General features: G+C 59.2%; 1 protein-coding gene across 1 annotated transcript; it reads left to right on the plus strand.

Moving 5' to 3' along the window:
* Positions 1 to 21,138: 21,138 nt before the first annotated feature.
* On the plus strand, positions 21,139 to 21,916 carry BXZ73DRAFT_108205 (uncharacterized protein; the record flags this gene model as incomplete). The annotated part of the gene is made up of 3 exons (XM_048017097.1): positions 21,139 to 21,251; positions 21,291 to 21,823; positions 21,900 to 21,916. 3 exons carry the CDS (start codon positions 21,139 to 21,141, stop codon positions 21,914 to 21,916), a joined length of 663 nt encoding a protein of 220 aa, XP_047871294.1.
* Positions 21,917 to 25,412: the final 3,496 nt, after the last annotated feature.

The raw sequence follows: 25,412 nt of genomic DNA on the forward strand, positions 1-25,412 counted from the left end.
AATCGTTCACAGGAGCCGTGTATTTCGTGTACGTTGCGCCGGATTTCCTTCAAAATCATGTCCAATGTGTATTTTATTGCGCAGCGTTTTTCTTATCTTCAACACTCTCCGCATGGCAACCACCTTGAGAGTGGTAGGCAATGTAGTATGCAGTGTCCCGTCCGTTTATCTCTAATACGATGGGTACCAGATCATATCGCCTTCTCAAGTCTCCTTGATCGCCAATTTCAGCGAACCGTAAGTACAACCTGCAGCATTTATAGTACTGGCACATTCTCATATACTTCATGCCAGTATTACAACGATCCTCGTATCACGATTCTTGCTTGACCTGCAGGAGGCTCATCAGCGGACAATCAAGCTCGGCTCAGACGACCCGCTCCACTCGTCCGCCGCCTCTGAGTCCCAGGTCGGAATCGGATCCCTGCGGTTCGCGATGGACGCTATGGGATCCATCCGAGCCGATCTTTGGACCCTGGACGAAGTCAACGCCTCGGAAGAAGAAGAAATACCGGTGACGGAGGACGTGGACAGCACGGCATAGGCATATCGGTTTCAAGGCTTGGTGCGCGGAACCTGGCCTAGAGAGAAGTTATCATGTCCGGGACAGCACAACCAAACATCTCATGCTGCTGGATTGTGTATCTCGATATGGCCCAAATGCGGCGGCGGTGTTTCTTGCTTTCTGATTTTCGAATTGTATGTATTGGGGAGTCTGTGCGGTGCTGCAGCTAGGTTATGATGTATCTATTAAATATTCTTGGGCATGCCGGAATGACATTCCTGAGTTCAAATTCGTTCCGAGCTGAACTTGGCATTAAAAAGAGAGCGAACATATGACTTGTTACCATCCCGAGCCACGACGCCACAGCCTACTAGCACATGAACTTCCATCGTTCAACTCCGATGTACTCCTTTGTGATTTCCATCTTGCCAGAATACTACAGGAAGCGTGCACGCTGCGGATATAAAGAAGCTCGACGTCATAATAGATGAGCGTCGAGGACAAAGAGTTGTGCGAATGAGGAAGCCGAATATCGTCGCCCATACATTGCCTCGCTTCATGAGTAAATCATGCGCATACATGCATCTATATGTCGTGAGCTATCGCTGGGAAACGCTTACCATCGTGGCTCCTCGTCTGGGTCAATTCCACGCATTTACTCATCTCCTCCGCCTGCACGTCATCCCCCTCCATATCTCCACCGGCCTGCGTGCCGCACCCTCGCTCTCTGCCCACTGATACCGCCGCCCGCCGCACGAAATTTCCTTCCTGAACTCCCGCAGCCGCCGCAGCGCAGGGCTGACGAACCTGCTCGTCTGTCCCCACCGCCACTCGACGCTTGGCCATCAGCTCTACTAGGGGCATATCCTCCAGCACCGCGCGCGCGCGCGTGTGGCGTCGAAGCCAGTCGACCCGGGGAGACACACGGAGTGCAACTACGCAGATCGACGGGACGTCCTCAGCGAACTGGAGCGTGAGTGGACGGGACGCCACGACGCGGCGGGCCTCGCGCGCCAGGTGTCCACCTTGGCGATGCCATGCCTGATGCGTGGCGGCGAGGGACAGCGGCCGGGAAGTGCAGAGAGACATGGAAGAGCTCGGGAGTCGACCGGGGTGCGCGAGCAGGGGTTGCTGGCGTCACGGAGGGTCGGACAGAGCAGCGGTGAACTTCAGGACGAAGAGGGGACGGACCATGTATTTGCGCACCCCGCACTCACCTACTGTCACCACGATCTCAAGAGACCAGAGAAGGGACGCAGGGGAGAAGAAGGGGTCGGCCGCGGACTGTTAGAAGCGGGAATTGAAGTCGCCCGGGCCGGAGATCTCACTGGTCAACATCAGGGAGACGATACGCGTGCACGGGTCCCCTCGGCGCCGAGGACGATGATAGCTCCACCGGAAGCGCGGTGGGTGGGATGCCTCCAAACGTGCATAGACGGCAGACGCGTTTCATGAGGGTGCGGACATGTATGGTCCATGCCTGGGCTGGGATCAGGAATGAACGATATCCGGGACCCGTTTGTCTGGGGGAGCTTACATGTCTTCCAATCCCTTTCCTCGTCCTCTGGCCTCGCTGTCGCGCCGTGGCGCCGCTCTCGCCAAGTCGTGATCAAAGACCGCTCTCGCAACGCGCGCGAGTACACGATACGTCTCGATATCATACGTCGCGAGACGGCGCACCTGAGCAGCTCCTTGCCGCGCTTGAGGTACACACCGCGTCCAAATCTCTGCATCTCCCGCCCACGCGCGCCTCCACTTATCTCTGGTGTCCATTTCATACTTCGGTACGGCCTACCGCTCATACCTGCACTTCGCGGAATAAAACCCTGACAACAGAACCGATCAGCTCCCGCGTGTACGACAGACACCAGCGCTCACCGTCGAAACTCCTCGCAGCGTCAAAGTCCGCGCGTTCGATCAGCGCCCGCGCCCGCTCGCCGTCCTCCCGCCAGATCTCCACCGGTCGGCGCGCCGCACCCTCGCCCTCGACCCACCACCACCGGTCGTCGCGCGGGACCTCCTTCCGGAGCTCCCGCAGCCTCCCCAACGCGGGGCGCACGAACTCGCTCGTCCGGCCCCACCACTGCTCGTCCTCGCCCTCGCGCGCGAGCTCCGCGCGGGCCTGAAGATCGTCGAATTCGTTCGACCCACTGGTCCGCGGCAGACAGGAGCGCAGCGCGATGAGCCTGAGCGACGGTGCGGCTGCGACGAGCCGCGGGGAGAGAGAGAGGAGCGCCTCGACCCGGCGGGCCTCCGTCGCACGCCGGTCGTCGACCTCGGTCTTGCTCGGGGTGAACAATAGGTGCGTGGGCGGCGGTAAATGGAGGGTGAGGTGGAAAAGCGACGAGGCGTTCAGCGCGGGCAGCATCGAGTCCTGGTCGGGCGGCGCGGGAGGGTCAGTGTGGAGAAAGGGCGCACGGTGGAAGGACAGGCGGACGTACCACGTAGTCGCGCACGTTGCACCCTCCCGCTTTGACCTCGAGGGAGCGGAGGTGAGGCGCGGCAATGCAAAGGGACTTCCACACGTGCTCCGGTTCGGTCAGGACAGGTCTCATCTGCAGTGTGAGAGCGAAGGGCCGGGTTGCTTCGAGCAGCGGGAGCAAGTCGAGGACACCAGGGCTACCGGATAGTGATTCCAAGTCGTCCACTAACGATACATGGTCGACGTGTCCTATCCGTCGGGCCGTGTCTTTGGTAACGACGCAATGCGATTGGATACTGAGCTCCTTCAGGCCAGCAGGCCAGCGGTCGCCCACCCCCACAGATAATATCGGGTTTTTGCCATGCAGCCATAAGGACAACGTGAGAAGGTTGGGGCATAGCGTCACGAAACTCGTGGCCACCTCTGAGGAACATACGAGGGAGAGGTGGTGGATCGACGGAAGGTTTCTATTGGTTCTTCCGAGGGTGTTCGGTAGCACGGAGACACGGTTGAAGTCGATCGTAAAAGTGTGTATGCTCGGGAGGGAGCCAAGGACCGATATGAGTGCCGCAAGCTTGGGAGTGTGATCTGGATCGTTGTAGGAGTAAGCCAAATGGAGGTCCAACGAGGCAATTTTCGAGCCTGAAAACATGGCTGGCAGAAGAGAGATCGTCTCAAAGGCGATAGATACCAGACGCGCTCGCTTGAGGCAGTGCATCGCGCTGATTGCTCGGCTGAGACTTTCTCTGTCTTCTTTGACAAAATATTCGAAGTGCCAGAGCTCGATGGTGCGAAGGTTGGGGGCGTGGCTGAGGAGTTGCTGCAGAGGCGGTACGTCGACTTGTTGAAAGAACTGCGTGGTGAAGTGCTGGAGGTGTTGGACGCGAGGGACCTGAGAAAGTGGCTCTGGTGCGCGCATGTACTCCCACATGGCATAGGGCTGAGAGGAATCGGTTTCGGGCACGGACCCATACTTGTCACTACACCAGCGCAGACTGGTAAAAGCATGGGAGATGGCGAGTCGATAAGCGTGTTTGGAGGTGTACGACGTCGCCAGTGCCTCCTTGCAGTCTAGGAGGGAGAAGATTTCGATGAGAACGTCGTCGTTCAGCGATAGGAGGGAGGTGGAAGACATATTCTGGCTATGGCGACGTGTGCGGGGTAGGCTGTTGGGGCTATTGGCAGACTGACGCGTGGTGTCGCGGGAGAGGGCAAGGGGTCCAAGGTCGGAGCTCGAAGACGCGGCCATCGATACGCGCAGGTCACGCGTCTGAGTGTGCCTTGCGCGTCTGCGTCTCTTCTCCTTGCCCCTCGACCTTGTCGGCTTCCTTTCACTCCTCATCTGCGCCATGCAATCTGTCTTCCACCCTGTAAGCACAGCGTCTCCAAAAAGCCCCGATTTTCTTGCCGACCGACGACACAAATTTTGCCCTTCACTGGCAGGTCATCGCTGTCGCTGGATACGGAGAAACATAAGCCCTGTCGTGTCTACGACCTCCCAGGAGATGGAGATGCTTCTGGACGTGCACCCATGGTGTTGGAAAGAGGCTGGCTCTGGTGAGTGTTCTTACCCTCGTTCATCGCGCCTCCTCCACACGTTTTCGTTTTTTCACGCCATCAAGCCCTCTTTGTCTCGTTTCGGTTGCTCTCTTTGCCGCACCTCCAGCTCGAATTCCCGACCTCACATGGCCTGTCACGCCTTTCGCACCGCCAGCGACGGCGACAAGTTCCCCGCCCCTTTGCTACAGCTCTGCTCCCGGCTCCGTGGCCTCGCGTGGACGATCTCTGCATTTCTCTCCTTCGTGCTTTCGTCGTGCGCGCCCGCGCCTGCCTCCTACGACACCGACAAAGGCCAGGTGTCCGTTCATGTCGGATGGTGCGTCATGCGGCTGAACCAGCGGTGGTGGTGGGTCCAGGGACGGGTGCAGGGGCGAGGTCCGCAGGAGGGAGGGCGGAGAAGAGGCACGCGGGCTCATCGAGAGCGAGTGCGTTCGTCGATCCGGTGATGACGCTGGATGGTGAGTGCTTCCGTTTTGTTTCTTGCGAGATTCCGCGGTAGCGGCCCTACCCCGTGGACATGCGTCGCCATGCCGTGTAGTAGACTACAAAGACAATGCAAGGATCTCCTTCTCCGACCCACTCCGCAGAGGCTACCCTATCGGTCCTCCTCCGGCCATGTTCGAACGGTCTTTGCATTTCCATCTTAAGTTCCTGGGTCGGGACTAGAGCATCATCGGGCTACCGAGGCGTCGGTGTGGCTTGCAATTTATTTCCAGAGGCAATAGATCACAACGACTACGCCTATGAGCCCAGCCGGACTGCACGCCTGACCTACGCGTACACAACCCGGTACTAGAATGCTATTCTCGTGGGGATGCGATGCGCGAGAGGTAGGGGTTCTTGGCGACATAAGAGACAAGGTGCACCACGGAGAACAGGCGTGGGATCAGAGCGCATGCACCAGCCCCTCCTCCATATGCCATTTCCCCCTGCAGCGCCCCTCCAGCCGCTCAAATCGCGCACCCATCGCTGCTCACCCGCCCTCGAGCGCGGCGAGCCGCCGCGCCCGCGCCCCGTTGTCCTCGCCCCCACCGTCGTCCGGCGCGCTGGGATCGTGGCCGGGCGTAAACTCGACCATCGAATGCGTGCAAACGTGCTGTTCGGCAGTCACTCGGGCGCTGTGCGCCACGCACATCACGCACAAGAAAGCGTCTGGGCGCGAAAAGGTCAGCGCGGGCGGCGTTTCGCGCGTACGAGAGGCATGTACTCGCCGCTTTTGTGGTCGTAGAACCACGTCGACTGCGGGAACGGCCACATGTGAGCGTCTTCTCCTCGCACGCGTCGCAGACGAACTCTGGGGTCAACAGGCGCGTCAGAATGAGATCTATGAGGTCGGGACCAGAGAGGAACTACTCTGACGAACCGTAGCAGGTGATGCAGAGCCAGCACTCGTTCATGTACACTTTTGTCCTGCAAACCACGTACAGGCATTCTGCGTGTTGAGGTGCGGCCGACCCTGTGGTCGAGGACGGTCGGTCTTGGGGGACAGACCCGGGTGACGCGAGTTCTCGGCGACGTCGACTGCGTGTTCAATCGGCGGAGTCTGGATGTCTCGACGGCTGGGAGAGTCTAGCCGGGAGACCGTCTCAGCATCACTGACTGTAGGAAGTGCCGCGGGGTCGGACTGCGGCGCGGCTGACCGCCGAGAGAGGGAAGAGAGAGAGAGAGCAGAGCCACTCAAGTACAAGTACTCACCGCCGATAGATGAGAGCGTGCGCCCTCTCGCCCACTGCCAGATCTCCACGAGCCGTCCCTCCTGGATTCACGTTCTCACTCTGTGGCGGCAACCGCAAACGCGCGAGCGTCGCACCGAAGCGTGCGCTTTTTGTGTCCTCTTCTTGCTCTTGGTGGATCGCCGCCGGGGACGCGATCTGCTCGTGAGCCGTTGATTGTGACGAAAGTGCACGAGGCGGGATGATACGACCCCCAAGCGAGGACGTGGAACGGACGGGAGGGAAATGGCGACCATACCGTCGGGTTCAGGTATCATCGACGCAGCCCAGAAGTTGACGCGCGAGTGGAGAAGCGGGAGAGGCTCCGGCGCGGCCAATGTCTGCGGAAAGTCTCATCAGAGACGCACAACGACTTCAACGATTCGTAAGACGACTCACTGTGAACACCAACACGTCTTAGTCGACAAACACAATGATGATATGAAAGACCTGGGCCGCAGCGTCGGGGAAAACAACGTCGCATATACGAGGTCCCCGTAGGTAGGGCGATGTTGTCGCTGGAGAAACTGACCGGATCTCTGGGGGTGGACGTGCACGAGAAGGAAAACGGCTCACGGAACGAAGGCCATCCATCTGCGTCCCGCGCGACGATCGTCCCCCACCCGTTGTGAGGATGGTACCACGCCACGGGCGGGACGTCCACAGGTTCAAAGAACCGGCGGAGGCGGTGGGTGAGGGGGATCCAGGACACTAAACCACGTCGACACCGACGTCCGAGCATGTGCATCAGGAAAACCCCAAAGTGCGAATTCGCACTAATGGCACTAATTTAGCTGATTATCGGCTATTAGCGTGGATTATCGATTAGTGTCTAATTAGATCGGTCCCCTGCGAATTCGGACCATTAGCCAGAATAGCTCGACAATTAGCCATGTGCTACTCCGGGTATTTGGGCATGTAGTGGGGAATTAGACACACATTGGGCAGACATTAGGGGTGATTATCACCCTTAGACACGCAATTAGACGGAATTTAGAGACAATAAGCACACAGGTAGTCACGCATTTGGAGAGCTCAAAGCAGATATATTCAAATGTAGGGATATAAGTACTATGCTACGGTGACGCGGGCACGATGGGCGAGGTGGGCAGAGCGCCATGTGGGGACAAGACGTGGGTGAACACGGGCAACGCGGGGGCAGATGGACAACACGCCAGACAACGCACCGGGCGACGCAGCGCAAGCAATGCGGGGGTGAACGCAGGTGATGTGGCGACATGGGGGCAAGACGCGGGCGACGTGAGGACGAACGCAGGCAAGATAGGCGACACAGGCGATATGGGGAAGAAATGTCGGCGACGCGGGGGTTAGACGGGGTAAGGTGGGCGACGCTGACCAGGCGGTGATGCTGACACGAGGCATGCGAGATCAAGGTGGGTGACGTGGGCGACGCGGGAGGCGAGGGAAAGACGGGCGAGGTGAGTGACGCGGGCAAGGGCGAGACGGGCAAGGGCGAGGCGGCGGAGGTTGGTGACGCGCGTTAGGGGGAGACAGGCAAGAGCGACGTGGGTGACGCGGGGCCGGGCAAGGTGAACGAGAGCGAGACGAGCAAGAACGAGGGCGAACAGATGAGAGGGACACGGGCCAGAGCGAGGGCAAGGTGGGCGACGCGGGCCAGGGCGAGATGGGCCAGGTGGGCGACAGGGGCAGTGCAGGCAAGGCGGACGCGGGCGACTTGGACGACACGGGCAAGAATGCATGAGCGGGCGAGCGCAGAACAGGCGAGACGGGAAAGGCTCACCTCTGAACACTGAGGTTGTGCCCTCCTCCGTACCCTGTCGTCCGAGGGCGTGAACCTTCACGCGCGTGACCGCCGCGGCGCAGGCCTCTTTCTCCTTCACGACCCACTCGAGACGAGGAGACCGCGCACCAAGGTTGCATACGGGGCAAGCGCAGGTGAACGGCGTTGCGGTAGACGGGGGCTAACGACGGCGTCCCACGATCACATCGGGAACGAGCGTCCCAAGCATGTCTGTTGGGACGTGCTGGTTGCGGGGACGGGGACGATGGCGCGGGTAGGACCTGGGGAGGCGGTGGGCGAGGTAGGAAGCGCAAGAGGGTGGAGCGGGGGACTCACCGGGGCGGGGCGTGACCACAGACGTCGTTGCGGTTGCACATTGTGGGGTCAGGAGGTTGAGACAAAGGGCGCAGAATATGGGCTGGGGAGACGAAGGGGTCCGGGATGTGGAGGACGGGGAGGACGAGCTCGGTGTCAGGGAGACGACGAAGGGAAGGACGACGCAAGGACGACGTGCTGGCAGCCCCGGACGCGTGGGAATCGACGCGCGTCGCGTGGACTCCGGCGCTTGGCACTGGCTCTGCCAGCACCATCGTCGTCCTCATCGTCCTCACCTCTCCCCACTCGTCTCGCCCGTCTCGCTCTCGCCCGTCTCGCTCTCGCCCGTCTCGCTCTTGCCCGCGTCGCTCACCTCGCCCGTCTTTCCCTCGCCTCCCGCGTCGCCCACGTCACCCACCTTGTCACCCTTGTCCGCTGCGTTGTGCTCGCCCTGCTCACCCGCGTTGCCACCTCGCCCACCTCGCCCGCGTCACCCGCGCACCCACATCACTGACGGCACGACGCACAGCCCTCCCTTATCACTCTCCATCCCATCGATTACGAGCAGGACTCCCAGGATACGCGTATTCAAGCACTGTCGCGCCGGCATAAGCGGGAAGCAAGCTCCCGCCTGCGACGCCGACGTTCAGCCTGTCTTTCTAAGTGAGTATTCATTCCGTCTCTGTTTTGTTTGCCACAGGAGTCACCCACCTCCTTTTGCCCGTCTCGCTCTAGCCCATGTCGCCTTGTCTCGCCCTTGCGTCGCCTGTATCGCCAACTTCATGTGCCTCACCTATCACCCACCGCGCTCTCGTCGCCCCCGCGTTGTCTGCGTTCGCCCCCGTGTCGCTCTGCTCACCCACCACGCCCGCGTTGCCCACGTGTCGTCACCACGTCGCCCGTGTCTTCTGCGCTGCCCCTGCATCAACGTCTCTGTCGCCCCCGCATCGTCCACATCTCGTCCTGCGTCGTCTATCTCGCCCTCGTCTGCCGGCGTGTCGCTCACCACCCTTGCGTTCACCCACGTCTCGTCGCCTCGCCCGCGCGTTGTCCACGTCTCACCCACATCACGCCCTCATCAACATTGCCCGCGCGTCACCCATTTTGCCCTCGCCCGACTCGTGTCGCCCGTGTCCGCGTCACCCACCCTACCCCCGTCTCGGCCCCGTGTTTGTATCGTCCCCGCCCGCGTCGCCCCCACATTGCCCACCTCACCTGTTTTGCCCGTTTTGCCGGTGTGTTGCACCTACGGCATCGTCCATATGGTCCCCTATGTCGTCCTTTCAATGTTACTCTAGTTAGCTGCAATATATCTGTGTGACGTTCAAATTAGTGACATGGGAGATCAGATACCAGTGAATTACACGAATTAGTGAGAGAGCCGCTAGAATTATTGAGAATAGATGATCAATTGTACTGCTAGTACCCAACTATCACACATTAGTTGTGACTAGATCCCCCGATTCTGTTAGCCCGATTAGACGAGCCATTAGGACTAATTTCACGCTGTTAGTGCTAATTCGCATTTTGGGGTTTTCCTGATGTGCTCGCAGTCACGAACGCTTGAGCCTGAGAACCATCGTCTTTCCGCCTCGATATCTCTACAGACTTGAGGAGACATGAGGGGTGTCGACGCGATAAGCGAAACGGGACGCGCGCGACACCGAGAGGGCGTCGGTGGTCTCTCTGAGCGGGAGGAAATTTGGGAAGAGAGCGTCTTCGTTGAGGGAGAGGAGAGGCATATGCGCCGTCGTCGAGCGACGGAGGAGAGTCTTCCTGGGAGCGCTGAACTCCGAGGTGCGGGTTCACAAGAACAGGAGGAATGTGTGGGCGTGGAGGCTCCCTGATGGTGCAGAACGCAAGAAATATATAGCTGAGGGTAAAGAAGACATACTATGTCCCAGCCTGTTGTACACCCGATGCGTCCGCCCCAGCTGTCCGCCATTACCGAAGTTCACTTTCTACCCCTGCTGTAGCGTCATGTCTCATGTCTCCGCCGACCTCAGGAAATAAAGGGCGTAGATGTTCATGGACGAGGCCACGAATAGGGGTGAATGAGGAGACGATGCAACAAACCAGATGAAGCACACGCACCGAAGTGATCAGGAATCTTCGCTTCTACATCGCAGGCAAGCTCGTGCGAGCAACGGCCGCCCTCCTCGACGATGGCAGTTAGATCGGCCTGAGGTGGTACGCCGCGATGTGTTGCGTCGGTGCTTGAAAGTGCGTTGGGCCAACCGGAAAGCAAGTCCGCGCGAGACTGCCGAGCATTCAGCGATGTGCCAGTGTGTAGAGAGGGGGGACCTTCAGAGCGGCACATAACATCCTCATGTCGGCCAGAGAGCGGAGAAAGGACGACGCCGGAGAGAGAAGGAGGAGGAGGAGGAGGAGGAGGAGGGATAAAGAGAAGAGACGAAGGCCGATGCAGACGTTGACGCCCGGCTCAACGCGCGCTCAGCGCTCAGCACCAGACGGCGCTCGTTGCCTCTCTCTCTCTCTCTCTCTCTGACTCGACCTTCGCACCCACCGCACCCTACTGCCAGGCAGCTCAGACCCACGCACTTAGGCCGCCAGCAAAGCCTCCAGGACACCGGCTCGACGACCGGCCTCAGGCTCCAACTCATCTAATCAATCATACACTGCCTCAATGGTACTATTATCTCCTTCTCCCTCGTAGTTCCAGACGTCCCTCTAAAGTCCCCCGAGATGAACCGCTCTCCAGGCCTCCTCTCTCTCAATGACGACGTCCTTCTCGCGACTTTCTCCTTCCTGGATTCCAAGGCGGCACTAGCCGCAGCTTCCACCTCCAAACGCGCATATAGACTCGCCATCTCTCGCGTCTTCGTCCACCGATCCTGGGGTACAGTTCGCAACACGGGCGGAGACGACGGCTCCAGAGCCCTCGCCCTTTCGCGCTACATGTGCGCACCTGAACCGTTGTCTCAAATCCCCCGCGTCCAACATCTCCGCCATCTCACCCTTGGCTACCACATAGTCAAACGGCCACCCTTACACGGCATGATCATTCAAGCCTCCAATCTCCGCACCATCACCATCGAAAAATGCGAGTACTTCCTCCGTTACGACGGGCCCGTCATCCAAGCCATCGGCACGATGCGCCACCTTGAGAAGGCACGTCTGCTACGTATCGGCCCCAAGACGGTTTCTTCTCTGCCAGCCATGCTATCCAGTCCGAAACTCACCGCTTTGACACTGGGTTTCGACATTGCCTACTATAGGGGCGGGGACAGCATCGACCTTCCCGCACTCATGTCCTCCCTCGCCTCCGTCTCGAGCATACGCACACTCGATCTAGCGTTCAACTACGTCCCCACTTCGCTGCCTCCGCCCACTTCAAACGACTTTACCCTTCCTTCAGTTCACCATCTTACCCTCAGCGCCATCCCTGGCCCCGTCCCCGTACGCATCGTGACGCTATGCCCCAACCTTCTCACATTATCATTGCCTCTTACTGGGATGCGTGGTTCCGTCCACGCTGCGTTCTCCATGTCGGCGGACGACCGATGGCCCGCTGGACTAAAAGAGCTCGACCTCCCCTTGTACTTCACCCTTGCGGAGGATACTATCCAGCGCATGAAGCACGTCAACCGGCTATCGTTCGGGGTTGGCAGTGCAATGTCTGGCGAGGACGGTTTCGAAGGCCTCCTCCCGCTCCTCGAGGTCTTCCGACCCACCACCCTCAATCTTCAGACGAAGCCCGTCCCTTCCGGGCTGAACCGCATATGGGACACTCTTCACGTCGTAGCCCCGCAGCTCCGCTCCCTGGAAATCGTCGTCGCAGCCTCCGAAGGCGATCTGCGCGATTACGCCGTACGTTCCCTCGCCGTACTACGCCGCGAAAGGTCAGCGCTGACCCTCCCGCACATACAGGATCTACTCATCGCCGCCCTCCGATCCACCTCGATCGTCCACCTCTCCCTCCGCCTCACGCCCACAGACCTGGGCCCCCACATCTCAACCATGAGGGAAGCCGACGACCTCTGCGCCGCGGAGGTCCGCCGCGTCGAGACCCTCCGGTCGCTCCCTCTCCGGCTCACCGAAGACCTCCCGTCTCTCCGCGTCTTCGCACTCTCGTCGTGCACACCGGGCACTTTGGACTTCGACTCGGGGCCCCTATTTCGCACTCTGGCCCCGCCGCTGCCGATCACGAGGCTTCAACGCGAGGAGGAGATCCGGCGGCGTTGGGGGCGAGGCAGCGAGTCTCTCAACGCATCGATGCGGAAGATAGAGGAGTACCGGGCGGAGATCGCGCGCGACGAGCGGTGGTGGTGGGTCGAGGGCGAGGGAGCGACGCGGACGCTGGTCGAGATTTGGAGGGAGGACGGGGAGCGGGCGCGGGACCTAATCGGACGTGCGGACTTCGATCCCGGGAAGAGTCTCAATGGTGGGTTTTATTTGTGCTGGACTCGTTCGCGCTGTCGCTGATTAGCTTTGCTGGTAGGATTTTACTCGGACAAGTGTCGCTACGAGCAGTAGCCTGGCTGAACGTTGTAATGCATATGCTCATCGAGTATGTGTGCGCTATGGGAGTAGGACAGCGCCGCGAAGAGGTAAGACGGCAACCCCGTGTACGATGTACAACAGTGGCGTTGCCAATTCTGTGGAATGGTAGACTCTCCCGTAGATGATCCTGGCAGGTTTTGGCTCAAGGGTGCGGAAGCCCCTACCTGATCCGGCCGGCTGACGGTTCCATGACTGGGGTCGCACTGATACTCACTGCGAGGGCCCATCTCTCTACGTCCGCGCCCACCGCCGTGAAACTTGGGGTTGCACGCGAAAGTCATCTCCAACACCGTACCCCGTCGATCCCCGCGTGTCAAGTCGACGTTTGTTGTGCGGCGCATAAGATGGGCGAGAATGTAGTACCTTACAAGAGCCATGGTAAGCGATGTGCTATGATGTGAAATCTGCGCGTTCAAACCCTGAGCAGCAAATGGTAATTGAGCGAATTTGGAAGCATAGTACTATGCTCGAATAGTGCAAACACACGCGATGAACACACGCACGATATAGCCTCCATCCGGGCTACCGTTCATAGCGACACTTGTCCGAGTAAAGTCCTGCGGAGAGAGCCCATCAGCGAAAGCGAAAACGAGTCCAGCATGAAGCCCACTCACCATTGAGACCCTTCTCGGGGTCAAAGTCCGCGCGCCGGATAAGGTCCCGCGCTCGCTCGCCGTCTTCCCGCCATATCTCGACCGGCGTCCGCGCCGCGCCCTCGCCCTCGAACCACCACCACCGCTCGTCGCGCGGGAACTCTGCCCCGAGCTCACTTATCTTCCGCATCGGCGCATTGAGGAACTCACTTCCCGGTCCCCACTGCCGCTGAATCCCCTCCTCGTGCCCAATTTCTGCGATCATCCGTGGCCCAGCCAGATCGTAGCATACTGTTAGAAGTCGGCGGCTCGGTCGAGGTCGGACGAGGGGGTAAAGGCAATCGATACGACGCGGTTGGTCCCTATGGGCACCGGGAGGCGAGTACAGACGGACGCGGGAGAGAACGAGGTGGTGGTGAAGGGCAAACGCGTGAGGCGAGTGCGGGACGAGGGACGATGGCTATCTACACGATGACTAAGCACAAGTAAGGTACGACCGAGCTTGCCATACACGTGAGCAGATTCCAACAGGCCCCCACAAGCGAGGGCGTATAACGAGCACAAATCGAGGGGGAAGACGGTGGTACGAAATGCGAAGGGTCGAGGACGAGGGATCAAGGACGATGGGTCGAGTACGAAGGATCGAGGGGGACGCTGAATCGGTTACGCTGGTTCGAGGACGATGGATCGGTTACGCTGGATCGGATACGATGGTTCGGGGTTACGCTGGATCGAGGACAAGAGTCGAGACGGGGGCATAGATGGGGCATAGAGCATAGGATCGAGGAGACAAATCGACGTGACATGGATCGGGAGCGGGGATCGGGACGACAATGCGGGCGACCAGCTACAACCTCAAGAGAGCAAGCGAATCACGATGTCGAGCACGCCAATGACGGCCGGCTAAAGTAACCACAACATGCCGACAGGGGAGCACGGAGGCGAGAAGGGGAAACAAGAAAATGCGCGAGGGGATCGTAAATCAAAACGTACAAATGTCCCGTGAACCTAGTAAGAGAAAGCCACAATGGGACTCTCCAAAAAACTCCGGAACGGCGCAGGCGGTGGGCCGGGTGCCATGGCTAAGGCGGCGCGCTTCCTGAATGCGGGACTCGACCACGAGGAACACTGGTGGGAGCGGGAGCGGCGGCGGCGGCGGGAGCGACTCCAAGCAGCGCGGGCGGCGGATGTGAGGGCGGTGGAGATGGAGGGGCGATTCTTGCGATAGGAGGTGTGGGGGTCGAAGAGGACCCGGGCAACTCCACCAGAGGTATGTCCGGCGTTGTCTTATCAAAGTGTCCATAAAAGGCAACGAGGTATGTCCGAGTTATCTTAGCAGACGTCCCATATATGGATAGACGCCCATAATGTATGTCCGGACTTATCCTATGCGAGGGGACAATGGGCCCCAAACGCCGGCGCTTATGGGCGGTCTCAGCTTTCCACCAACCTGCATATCCTAATCAGCAACGTCGACTCACTCGGGGCGCACGCCGGATATTTGTCCCAAATGGGAACTTGCTCGAGTGGCTAAAGCAGCTGCTGGTGGGCCACCCAAGATGTCTCTTCGCGAGGCTTCGCAGCGCATGCGCGTCGTGCAGGCCCTCTCGGATCGCTGCAGATACGATAACCAGAGAGAAATTCGACCGCAAGAAACGGTGGCAGACTGATATGCGAATCATGCGAGTGGTGGTCGGAAAGGATGAAGGTACGTGCTGGTCATTGCAGATATGCACGGAGTCGAGAACTGGAGGCTATTGACACGACTCGCCTACGACAGCTTCACCCGCCAGTGTCACGTCGCGCCGTTCCGCATTCCGTACGATAGCATGGGGAGGGTAAGCGCAGTCGACTGGGGAGGACGCGCCAACGAGGCTCCTCGTTTTCGCGGCTCCGGTTCTCGAGACATCTTTTCGGCTTCAACCTCGACTTCGACTCGCCTTGTCGCTCTCTACTCCATCCTCCTCTTCCAAGAATCCCAAAGCGCACATACCATGGTCTTTCTCACGGTCGTACGCCTCGTGGCTCTCAGTACGCACCTTTCTTTATCCTGCACACCCACGACCCCGCTCTGACCTATCCTTATATACTGCGACTTCTCCGTGCTTTCCATCGCTACTGGTGCGCTCACGGTGATCACCCTTTCGACCATATACGTCCACCTCCCCGATATTCTTTATCCACACGTATATTGGCTGGTGCCACCCCCTGGGGCTCATCATTGACTCCTTCCGCACCAGCACCTTCACGTCGCTCGTTGTGTCCGAGCCCTTGTGGACCTGTACGCTCTGTAAGCCCCTGCGTTCAGCGCCCTCATCCCACAGCTCCTCCCCACGCTCCAGGTCTAGCGCAACACATGTGGACGTAGCGCATGCAAGCGTTCCGCCGCACGCCAAGCCCGGCTTCAAAGGCGGGTATGGGTATGGCTGTGACGCCTACTGCCGCCCGTACTGACGTCGGTGACGACGGCGCGGGGTCGCGCCGCTCGTACAGCGAGCTCGGCGACGCCTCGAGTCAAGGGCAGCACCCGGGCGTACGCTAGCCACACCTCACCCCCGCAGCACCAACCCCGGTGGCCGACCCGCGAGCCATTATTTGGCGAGGACGAGGACGGTACGATCGCCTCCCCACGCTCGGCCTGTGGACCGGCACTACCAGTACCTCCTGGTCTCGCCGCCCGCCCATTCCGTACGTCCCTGCGCACCGCGCTTCCACTTGGCGCACATAACACGCGGTTTTCTATGGACACGTTTGCGTGGGTGACGGTGCGGGTCATGTTGAAATGACCCTCGGGTCACCCGAGCAGTGGCAGTAGCACGGTGTAGTAGTTGTATCATTCCCTGCATCTGTAGGTTTGTGTATTACGAGACATACGTATTGTACCCATGTACCATACATTCAAATAAGCTGCACAATAACGACTCAGAGTGCCGGTGGGCTCTACAAGGGCTTGAACACTCGGGAAAATGCGCGCGGCGAACACGACATCATTGGTCACGTGGTAAGGCGCCTAGCGGATGTATGTCCGAATTATCTTAGCGCCCAATGACAAGTTATCTTAGGCGAGGGCGATTTTAGCGGGTCGACCGGACATACCTCTGGTGGAGTTGCCCGGGTCCTGGTCGAAGATCGGCGGGGAGAAAGCGGGATCGGAGGGTCGTGAACGGGTCGGGAGTCGAAGAAGTGATCGCGGGTCGGAGGGGGCTTCGGATCGTCGAGATCGGATGGCGCGGACAACGAGTAGGCCGGGCGCGGGCGCGGAATGACCTCCGGGCAAGGGTACGCGTTTGTGTTAGAAGTCGGCGGCTCGGTCGAGGTCGGACGAGGGGGTAAAGGCAATCGATACGACGCGGTTGGTCCCTATGGGCACCGGGAGGCGAGTACAGACGGACGCGGGAGAGAACGAGGTGGTGGTGAAGGGCAAACGCGTGAGGCGAGTGCGGGACGAGGGACGATGGCTATCTACACGATGACTAAGCACAAGTAAGGTACGACCGAGCTTGCCATACACGTGAGCAGATTCCAACACATACCCCCCAGTTGAAGACTCTGCCGAGCTTGCACGACGAGAGTGCGAGGACGCGGAGCGACGGGACGGCCTCGGCGAGTCGCAAGGGGAGCGCTCGGAGCGTTTCGGCACGTTGGATCTCGGGGATGCAGATGCTGTGGACGTCGGCCATGTTCGAGAAGTCGAGGCGCCAGCTGGGGCGTGGGAAGTCGAGGGAGAGGCAGATGAGCGAGGTCGATCGGAGGGCGGCGATGAGTGGATCCTGTGGTCGCGGGAGGATCGTCAAGTTGTGCGTAGTAAAACAGGAAAAGGACGTACCACGTATTCGCGCGCGTCGCAATTTTCGCCATCCTCCACGATGATCGAGAGGGAGCGGAGCTGGGGCGCCGCGCCGCGCAGGGTGTCCCACATTCGCCCTGCCTCGGCGAGAACGCTTTTCGTGTGGAGTTCGAGGACGGTGGGGCGGAAGGTCTCGAGGAACTGGAGCAAGTCTTCAAAGTCCGATCTGCCGGCTTCCTCCGGCTCCTCGAAGTCCGCTCCGCCGGGGATCGGGGTTTCGTCGCCGAACGATAAGCAGGAGACGGGCTTCATCCGTTGGACGGTGTCTTTTGCGATGGTGATCCGTATCGGAAGAGAGAGCTCTTTCAGTTGGGCAGGCCATCTGTCCTCCGCCGACATAAAGAACGTAGCGGGGTAACTGTGCCGGTGAAAGAGCCTGAGTAACAGTGTGTCAATGTTGGGACAAAGCGTGATGATGTGTGCAGAGACTGGGCCCGGAAAGGAGGTGAGGGAAAAGTGACGAATTGAGGAGAGAGCAAATTTGTGGGAGGGACGCATAGGCGGCGCACTGGGGAGGTAGTTGAGTGCGATTTTTAGAGTGCGTATGCCCGGGGCGGAGGAGAGGCCCAAGAAGAGAGTGGGAACGTCGACGATGTCCTCGTCGAAATACAGCGTCAAAGAGGTAAGCTTTTGGCTTGACAACAGCTCTGGAAAAGCGGAGACCGTTGCAGGTCCGCATTGTGCGAAATCGGCCTGCTCGAGGTGGTGCATCGCGCCGATCGCTTTGGTGGCAAGCCCGTTGTCGTCGATGAAGAATTCGATGTTCCTAATTTCGATGGTGCGGAGGTTCAAAGCCTCAAAAAAGAGGCTATAAAGAGGAGGAAGATCAACTTTATTTACGTGACCGATGATGAAGTGGCGGAGGTGTTGAATGCGGGGCACTTGGGACAATGGTTCGGGTGCGCACATGTAGCGCGACAGGCCGAGCGATTCGGAGCCATCCTTTTCATCCGTACCGTATCTTCTACCGAAGAAAATATCGGCGAAGACGCGAGAGATCGCGAGTCTGTAGGCGCGTTTTGAGGTTGACGCTGTGGCCAGTGCCGCCTTGGAATTCAGGAAAGAAAAAGTCGCGAGGAGGACGTCATCGTCGAGAGAGAGAAGACCCGAACTTGGGCGGTTCATCTTGAGATATTTTAGAGAAACGTCTGGAGCTATGAGGACGAAAATGAGCGAGCCCGTTATCGAACAAGCTGATCGTCGACTCAGGGGAGTCCAGTGTAGCGCCGAGTGCCTCGCGTGTTCCCGGTCGGAGCTCGAACCTTATTCCCATTGACTGCTTTGCCATCAAATTCCAATACGCACGCACTAGACACTACTGCCTTCGTATCTCTCCTTCTCCTTCTACCTCAGTTTTACCTCAGCTTCGTCTCTCTCTAGAATCTATGACCTTGCTCTGCCGAACCCATCCATGCTTCACCAAGAAATTCAACCCCCTCACAAAATGGCACGCCGCGCAACACTCCCGTGCGGGCTTGCCTTCCGGCTTGCTCACAGTCTCAAGCAGCGATCCAGCATGTTCCACTTATCAAAATCTGGCCTTAGGAGAGGGTGATCATTGCTCGTGACGTCTATGGGCGCGCTCATAGGAGCGAAAATGGCTGTTCACTCCGGTGCGTGTGTTTTCCCTGGTTAGTTGTGTCGTCTCCTCATACTTGATACGCTCTCCATTCGTGTATTCAAGACTGGACGACGCAGTACATCCGCACTGTTTCTTTCTTAATTTCCCCCCCAAACATCTGCACCATTAATCCCCGTCTGCGGAACCATGCGTCGCCACACCGGGCAGCAACGGGTGGTGAGAGATGGAGATTGGTGACACTGCAGAAAGCACGGAAAGAGGTGGGTTCTGGCTGCATGGAAGGCCGTGGTAGTACGTACGCTATCACGTCGTGTTCTGGACCGACTCCCAAGCACGTCTTTTGCGCTCTGAAACCCCAGTGCGCACTGTCATCGTTCACGCGAACACGTCCCTCGAACGCAAGACTCACTCCCCATCACCTGACCGAGACCATGATGCACCTCCTTTGCCTCGACAAAGACCCTCTCTTCGCAATATCCTCTGGACTGCAGGCCGCCGATGCCCTCGCGATATAGTGCGCCTCCCGCGCGTCACGGAGGTGCAGAACCGGTCGCCCCTCGAGCAGAAGATGTTCTACATGCTGGACGGGCGTGAGCATGAGGCACGCGACGGCGCCAGCTTGAGCGGCTCCGTGAGGGTCGTGCGGTCGGTACGGGCGAGGGGCGCGGGCGCGGCAAACTAATGGGTGAGCGAACAGAGAGCAAGTTCCTGGACAAGGCCCTTGAGCGGTGGTGACGCGAGACGGGCACGGCGACGCTCGCGCGCCGAGCGTTGGGTGAGTCTCTCCGCGCGTCGCTTTTGATCCCCAGCATCTGCGCTCGGTGCGCTCGGACGGTCGGTCGTCTCCTCGCAGGGAATATTGACTTCATTCGACGCTCAGAGGCTGGAGCTATAGTGCTGGCTGCGGTAAGCCTCTCTGTCACCTCTATCTTGTCATCCACGGCTGACATGCGCGCGTCGGCTTCCACAGCGCGGTCTGTGGGTGTAATGCTTCACCCGTCCTCTTGACCGTGACTTGTGGCAGCCCTCGCATGGTGAGGAGCCTGGGGAGTCGCCGCTTCGTCGTCACCTCATCTCCCGCAATTACCGTCCTCCACAACTTCGCTTGCCTCATATACCCGCTCCTCGGTCTCTTTCGTAGACCTACGTCGTCAATTTAATCTATTGCGAATCTTTGTTTCCACGAGAATCTTACATGTGCCGATCTCGTAAAACAGAACGCCTTTTCAGGTTCGGGTGCCGCATAAACTCACCCTGTGATGTCTGCGTGCGGAAATCCCCTCCTGATGGGGCGAGTCGACGGCGTCGTGACTCGGATCGCACCAGTACTCACTGTGGGCCCGTTTCTCTACATCCCTGTTGACCACCGTACAGTGGAACATCGCAGGTCGACGCTTGTGATAGTTGAAGACGCGTTCGCGTGGCAGCAGAATACAAGCAGTTCCTTTCGCAGCGTATTTCATGCTCATACGCGGGGATCGTTAAGTGTTGTTTATGCGCGGCGCAGAGGACAGGCGCAGGATCACGATGCACGCGCGGAAAGCTTTTAGGAGCCGCGGTCAGCTATATCTGTGTGTTCCAAACCTGAGTAGCAGGTGGTAGATGAGGAAATTGCGAGGTGTGGTGATATCCAAGTATATCAGAATAGTCGCGCGGTGGACCGACACTATCCCAGATGGACTGTACTGTTGATGGTGCGAGTGAATATTCACGCCAATGGAGCGCACACATTGCAAAGAAACAGAATTGTTATTAGGAGAAGCACTGAACTACAAGTACATTAGGACATCTCGCTCCCGGAGCTAAGAAAAGTGTTCGCGCAACGACATACGCGTTTGCGCGAGGGAATTGAAGCTCTACGCTGTAGAGGACGCCATCCAGGCCTGGTACTCCTTGAGCTACTCTCTTTGCCACCCCATTCAGGCGGGGTCACGTCAGCTGTAAGGAAGCCAATGCGCGCATGTCAGCCTTGGGTCACAAAATAGAGGTGACGGAGAGGAGGCGTCACACCGCAGCCAGCACTGTAGCTCCAGCCTCTGCGCGTCGAAGAAAGTCAATATTCCCTGCGAGGTGACGACCCGCCGTCAGAGGGCACCACGTTCAGATGCGGGAATCAAAAGCGACGCGCGGAGAGACAACCCAACGCTCTGCGCCTCGAGCGTCGCCGTGCTCGTCTCGCGTCACCACCGCTCAAGGGCCTTGTCCAGGAACTTGCTCTGTGTTCGCTCACCCATTGGTTTGCCGCGCCCGCGCCCCTCCCCGTACCGACCGCACGACCCTCACGGAGCCGCTCAAGCTGGCGCCGTCGCGTGCCTCATGCTCACGCCCGTCCAGCATGTAGAACACCTTCTGCTCGAGGGTTTGTCGCACCCCAACACACAGGACGCAGGTATACATGAACGAGTGCTGGCTCTGCATCACCTGCTCCGGTTCGTCCGAGGAGCCCCTCACTGGCCTCGACCCTACAGACCTCATTTTGATACGCCTGTTAACTTCGTCTGCGATACGTGCGAGGGGAAGACGCTCATCCGCTGCCAGGGATGTACGCGGCCGTTCCCGCAGCCGTGGTTCTACGGCCACAAAAGCGGCGAGTACACGCCTCTTGCGCGCTCGGCGCCGCTCGCGCTGACCCCTTCGCACCCAGACACTTTCCTGTGCGTGATGTGCATGGCGCACGGCGTCCGAGTGACCGCCGGACGTCCGGACCGCGCACACGTTTACACGCATCCGATGGTCAAGTTCACGCTCGGCCACGACCCCAACGCGCCTGACGACCCGCGCGCGGGCGACGGTGCGAGCGAGGACGCGCGGACGCAGGAGCGGCGGCTCGCCGCGCTCGAGGACGGGCTCGCGTCGATGGGCACGCGATTCGAGCGGCTGGAAGAGCGGCTGGCAGCGCTGCAGCGGGAGTTGGAGGAGCGTGCGGAGCGGTACCAACGCGAGTTGGAGGAGCGGCTCGTCGCGCGATTCAGCGAGATCCTGGTGCGCGCGCTCGCGGCGGGTAGGTCATCGTGAGGCGAGAACGCAGTTTGTAATCGCCGTCGTACTGGTATCCCAATTGTTGACTGCTCGTTTAGCTTGCGCTAACGTCTAAGTACATTGTTCTGTAGATCCTCCACGATCGGAGCTCACACTTACGCACTCAAAAGATGGTCTCAAAATCGCTGCTGTGAGAGCTCCAGCTTGGCTTTGAAGTGGGCGGAGTAGAGGTACTTGAGTCGCTTCCTGATGGTCGGAGGCGTGGTGGAGCATCGGCGCAAAATCCAGATGAGTAGTCTTCGCGGAGTTTATGTTGATCTCGAGGGAAGCACCATGAGCCCGATCGAGGAGCAGATTGAGCCACTTTTCCGTAGTCGGGATACGAGGAGCAGACGAAACCACGGTAGGATTGCGAGCACATGAGACAGGATGAACGACATGTTGTAAGGTCTTGGTAAAGCTTTCGATGGGACAGCGGTCGATAGGATCCATGGTTTCCCCGGTGATGAGTTCTACCTGTTGTCGAAGGGAATGCGTCAGTGTTGAAGCACTCAAAGACAAGACGAGAGCCAACGAGGGAGCCTGAGATAGAAAACCTCATCGGAACGTAGGCCGCTGGAGTTTGAACGAGTTGGGTAAGCGCGGCGGAAGAGTTTAGTCGAGCTCGAGTGGACGCTTTTGAAGGATCTTCTTTCGCGTTCGCACTTCCTAGGCCAAGATCTTTGCAAGAATGTGCGACAGCTAGCACTGGGTTGTTCCTGGCACAGGCACCGATGTCACCCGGGACTAGGTCCTCCGGTCTGCCTAGTATGTAGATAGCTACGCTGTCCTCTGTCGTACTCTCTCTTCAGTATCACCCGTCGAACGCGACCACAAGACCGTGTAGGCCTTCTCATTCTGCACTTATTCTCTGCACGCGGTGGCGCGTCATACCTTTCCTCTGACTTCCCGCGCACCGCAACTGCACAAAATAACCTTCCAGCACTGCATGTATACATGTAGGTCAAGCGTGCAGTCCTGCAGAGCTCAGAGACGTACTATTCATTGTGATCTATCGATTCCGGAAGTGAATTGTAAAGTCGCAGCGACACTCCAGCACTTGATGCTCTAACCCCAACCCAGGAAGGGATAGATGTCCGAAGACCGTTCGAACATGACGGGAAGAGCGTAGTGACTCATTTCAGAAAAGCACCAAGCGTTGTCCCCAGATCGACATGAGCGCCACTCTCGACGACCCCGCGTGCCCTTTTGTCCGTCCCTGCTCTCGCTGGCCTCGTCCCTGCGTGTCCCCCCTCCCCCCTACTCACCGCCGCCGCCGGTTTAGCCGCATGGCACACCCTCTGACCTGAGCGGACACTTGGCCTTCGTCGGTGTCGTAGGGTGGGGGGCGCGCATGACGAGATCGCGAGGGCGAGAAACGTGGAGATCGTCCGCACGAGGGGACGGAGACCGGGCTGTGGAAAGGCGACGTGGCAGTTGTCGCCGTCGCTAGCCTTGCGTGAGACGTGACGGATGCCACGCAAGTCGAGCTGGAGATGCAGCAAATCAACCAAGACGAGGCAAAGAGGGCTTGATGGCGTGGATGGGGGAAGACGGCGCGATGAACGAGAGCAAGAACACGCACCGACAGACGCCACCTTACACCACAGAGCCCCCACCTACAGGTCCGACCATCCCCTGCGAGACCGTAAGAACGACGGTGCTTTTCCCAGCAGCGATGACTCCAGACTCCAACCTGAGCATGAAGCCGTACGGGGCCCACTAACAGGCAAACGCTGGGTCGTTGAGGATCGGGGCTCATGGATGACGCTGCGCTGATAGGAGTGAAAGAGCGTGTGCATAGCGGAGACGAGACGACGATGAGAAAGAAGGAGGCCGAAACTTGATGCATGATGGGAGAAGAGGACGAAGAGACGTTGAGCGTTGACGCCGTCTCACCCAATTTTGCTTCCTCCCACTACGTATTCCCAACCGTCGCCTGGCCTCATCTCTCTCCCCAGTCCATCTTTCTGTCTCTTCTTCCACACGTTCCGCCTAGACTCGCACCGCTCTCAAGGAACTCCCAAGCTACCGACGACGACTCGTGGTTCGTGCGCAAACATGAACCCCATCTCCCTTCTCTCTCTCCACGACGACGTCCTTCTCGCGATATTCTCCTTCCTCGGCCGCGACGATGCGCTCGCGACCTCTCTCACCTCCAGACACGCCTACTCCCTTGCCATATCCCGCGTCTTCGCCAACATGTGCTGGGACAGAAACCTCAAAGTAAACGATAAGGACGCCTCCGAAGCCCGCGCACTGTCACGGTATATGCGCGCACCGGAGCCGTTTTCCCAAGTTTCCCGCGTCCAGCACCTCCGCCATTTCACCCTCCGCCACTTTTGCGATGTAGATGTTCCTCCTTTGCGCGAACTTCTCAGCCAGGCCTCCAACCTCCGCACTATTGAGATCCACAGCTTCGAGTTCTTCGTACACCAAGACAGACTCCTCGTAGACGCTATCGGCTCCATGCACAACCTCGAGCAAGCACGCCTGATAGATGTCGGTCCTGAGACGGTGGCTGCTCTGCCGGAGATCCTCTCGAGTCGGTGCCTGGCATCGTTGACTCTTGAATTCGACGAGATGCACTTTGAGTCTGGAGACATTGACCTCGCGGCCCTCGTGTCCGGACTCTCCTCTATGCAGAGCCTACACACCCTCGCCCTCGTCTCGTACCTCGTGCCAACGGATTCCCTCCGACTCCCTAGTCAAATCCAAACCGTCCTTCCCTCGATTCGCCACCTCTCCTTCCGCTGTCTTGCTCAGATCCCCCTGGTATCATCCCCCTATGTCCAAACACCATCACCTTGTCTCTTTTGCTGAATGCGGAGGGAGGGCAGCCCGTGGTATTTCCCATGGAAGAAGAAGACCAATGGCCTGTCGGACTCAAGCGGCTCGACGTCCCCTCCATCGCCTTCATCCCACGGGCTGCTAGCAGGCGCATCGGGCACGTCGGGTCGTTGGCATACGGGGCCAGCACGCCGATATCCAACTCAATCGACTTCTGCGACACCCTCGATCTTCTTTCGGCCGTCCGGCCCACCGCTCTCGAGCTCCACACGGCACCCACGATGAGGGATCCGGGTCGTGTCTGGGACACGCTGTGTGGTGCCGCGCCCGGGCTGCGCTCGCTCGAGATCGTCGTCGCGCCGGGCGAGTACGACGTGCGCCAATACATGGTCCGTCATGTCCTTGTCGCGCCTCCCGGGCCCCCCGCTCTTTTTCCCGACCACTGACCCCCCGCGCCGCACCCAGGAGCCGCTCCTCGCCGCACTGCGATCCAAGTCGCTGGCACTCGTCCACTTGTCCCTGCGCTTCCCGCCGATCCCACAATACTACCACGCGTCGAGCATAGCGGAAGTGGACGGCTGGCGCGCGACCGAATCCCGCCGCGTCGAAGCGCTCCGCCCGCTCCCTCTGCGGATCGTCGAGGCCGTCCCGACGCTCCGCGTCCTCTCGCTCTCCTCTTGCCTCCCCGGATCTACCGGCTTCGACGCCAGACGCGGGCGCGCGCGGCACGAAGGCCTCGACGCGGAGGTGATGGCGGAGCTCGCGCGCGAGAACGCCATCGA

The sequence above is a fragment of the Epithele typhae genome (assembly GCF_022376455.1).
Source record: "Epithele typhae strain CBS 203.58 chromosome Unknown BXZ73scaffold_147, whole genome shotgun sequence".
In the NCBI taxonomy this organism is placed as follows: Eukaryota; Fungi; Basidiomycota; class Agaricomycetes; order Polyporales; family Epitheliaceae; genus Epithele; species Epithele typhae.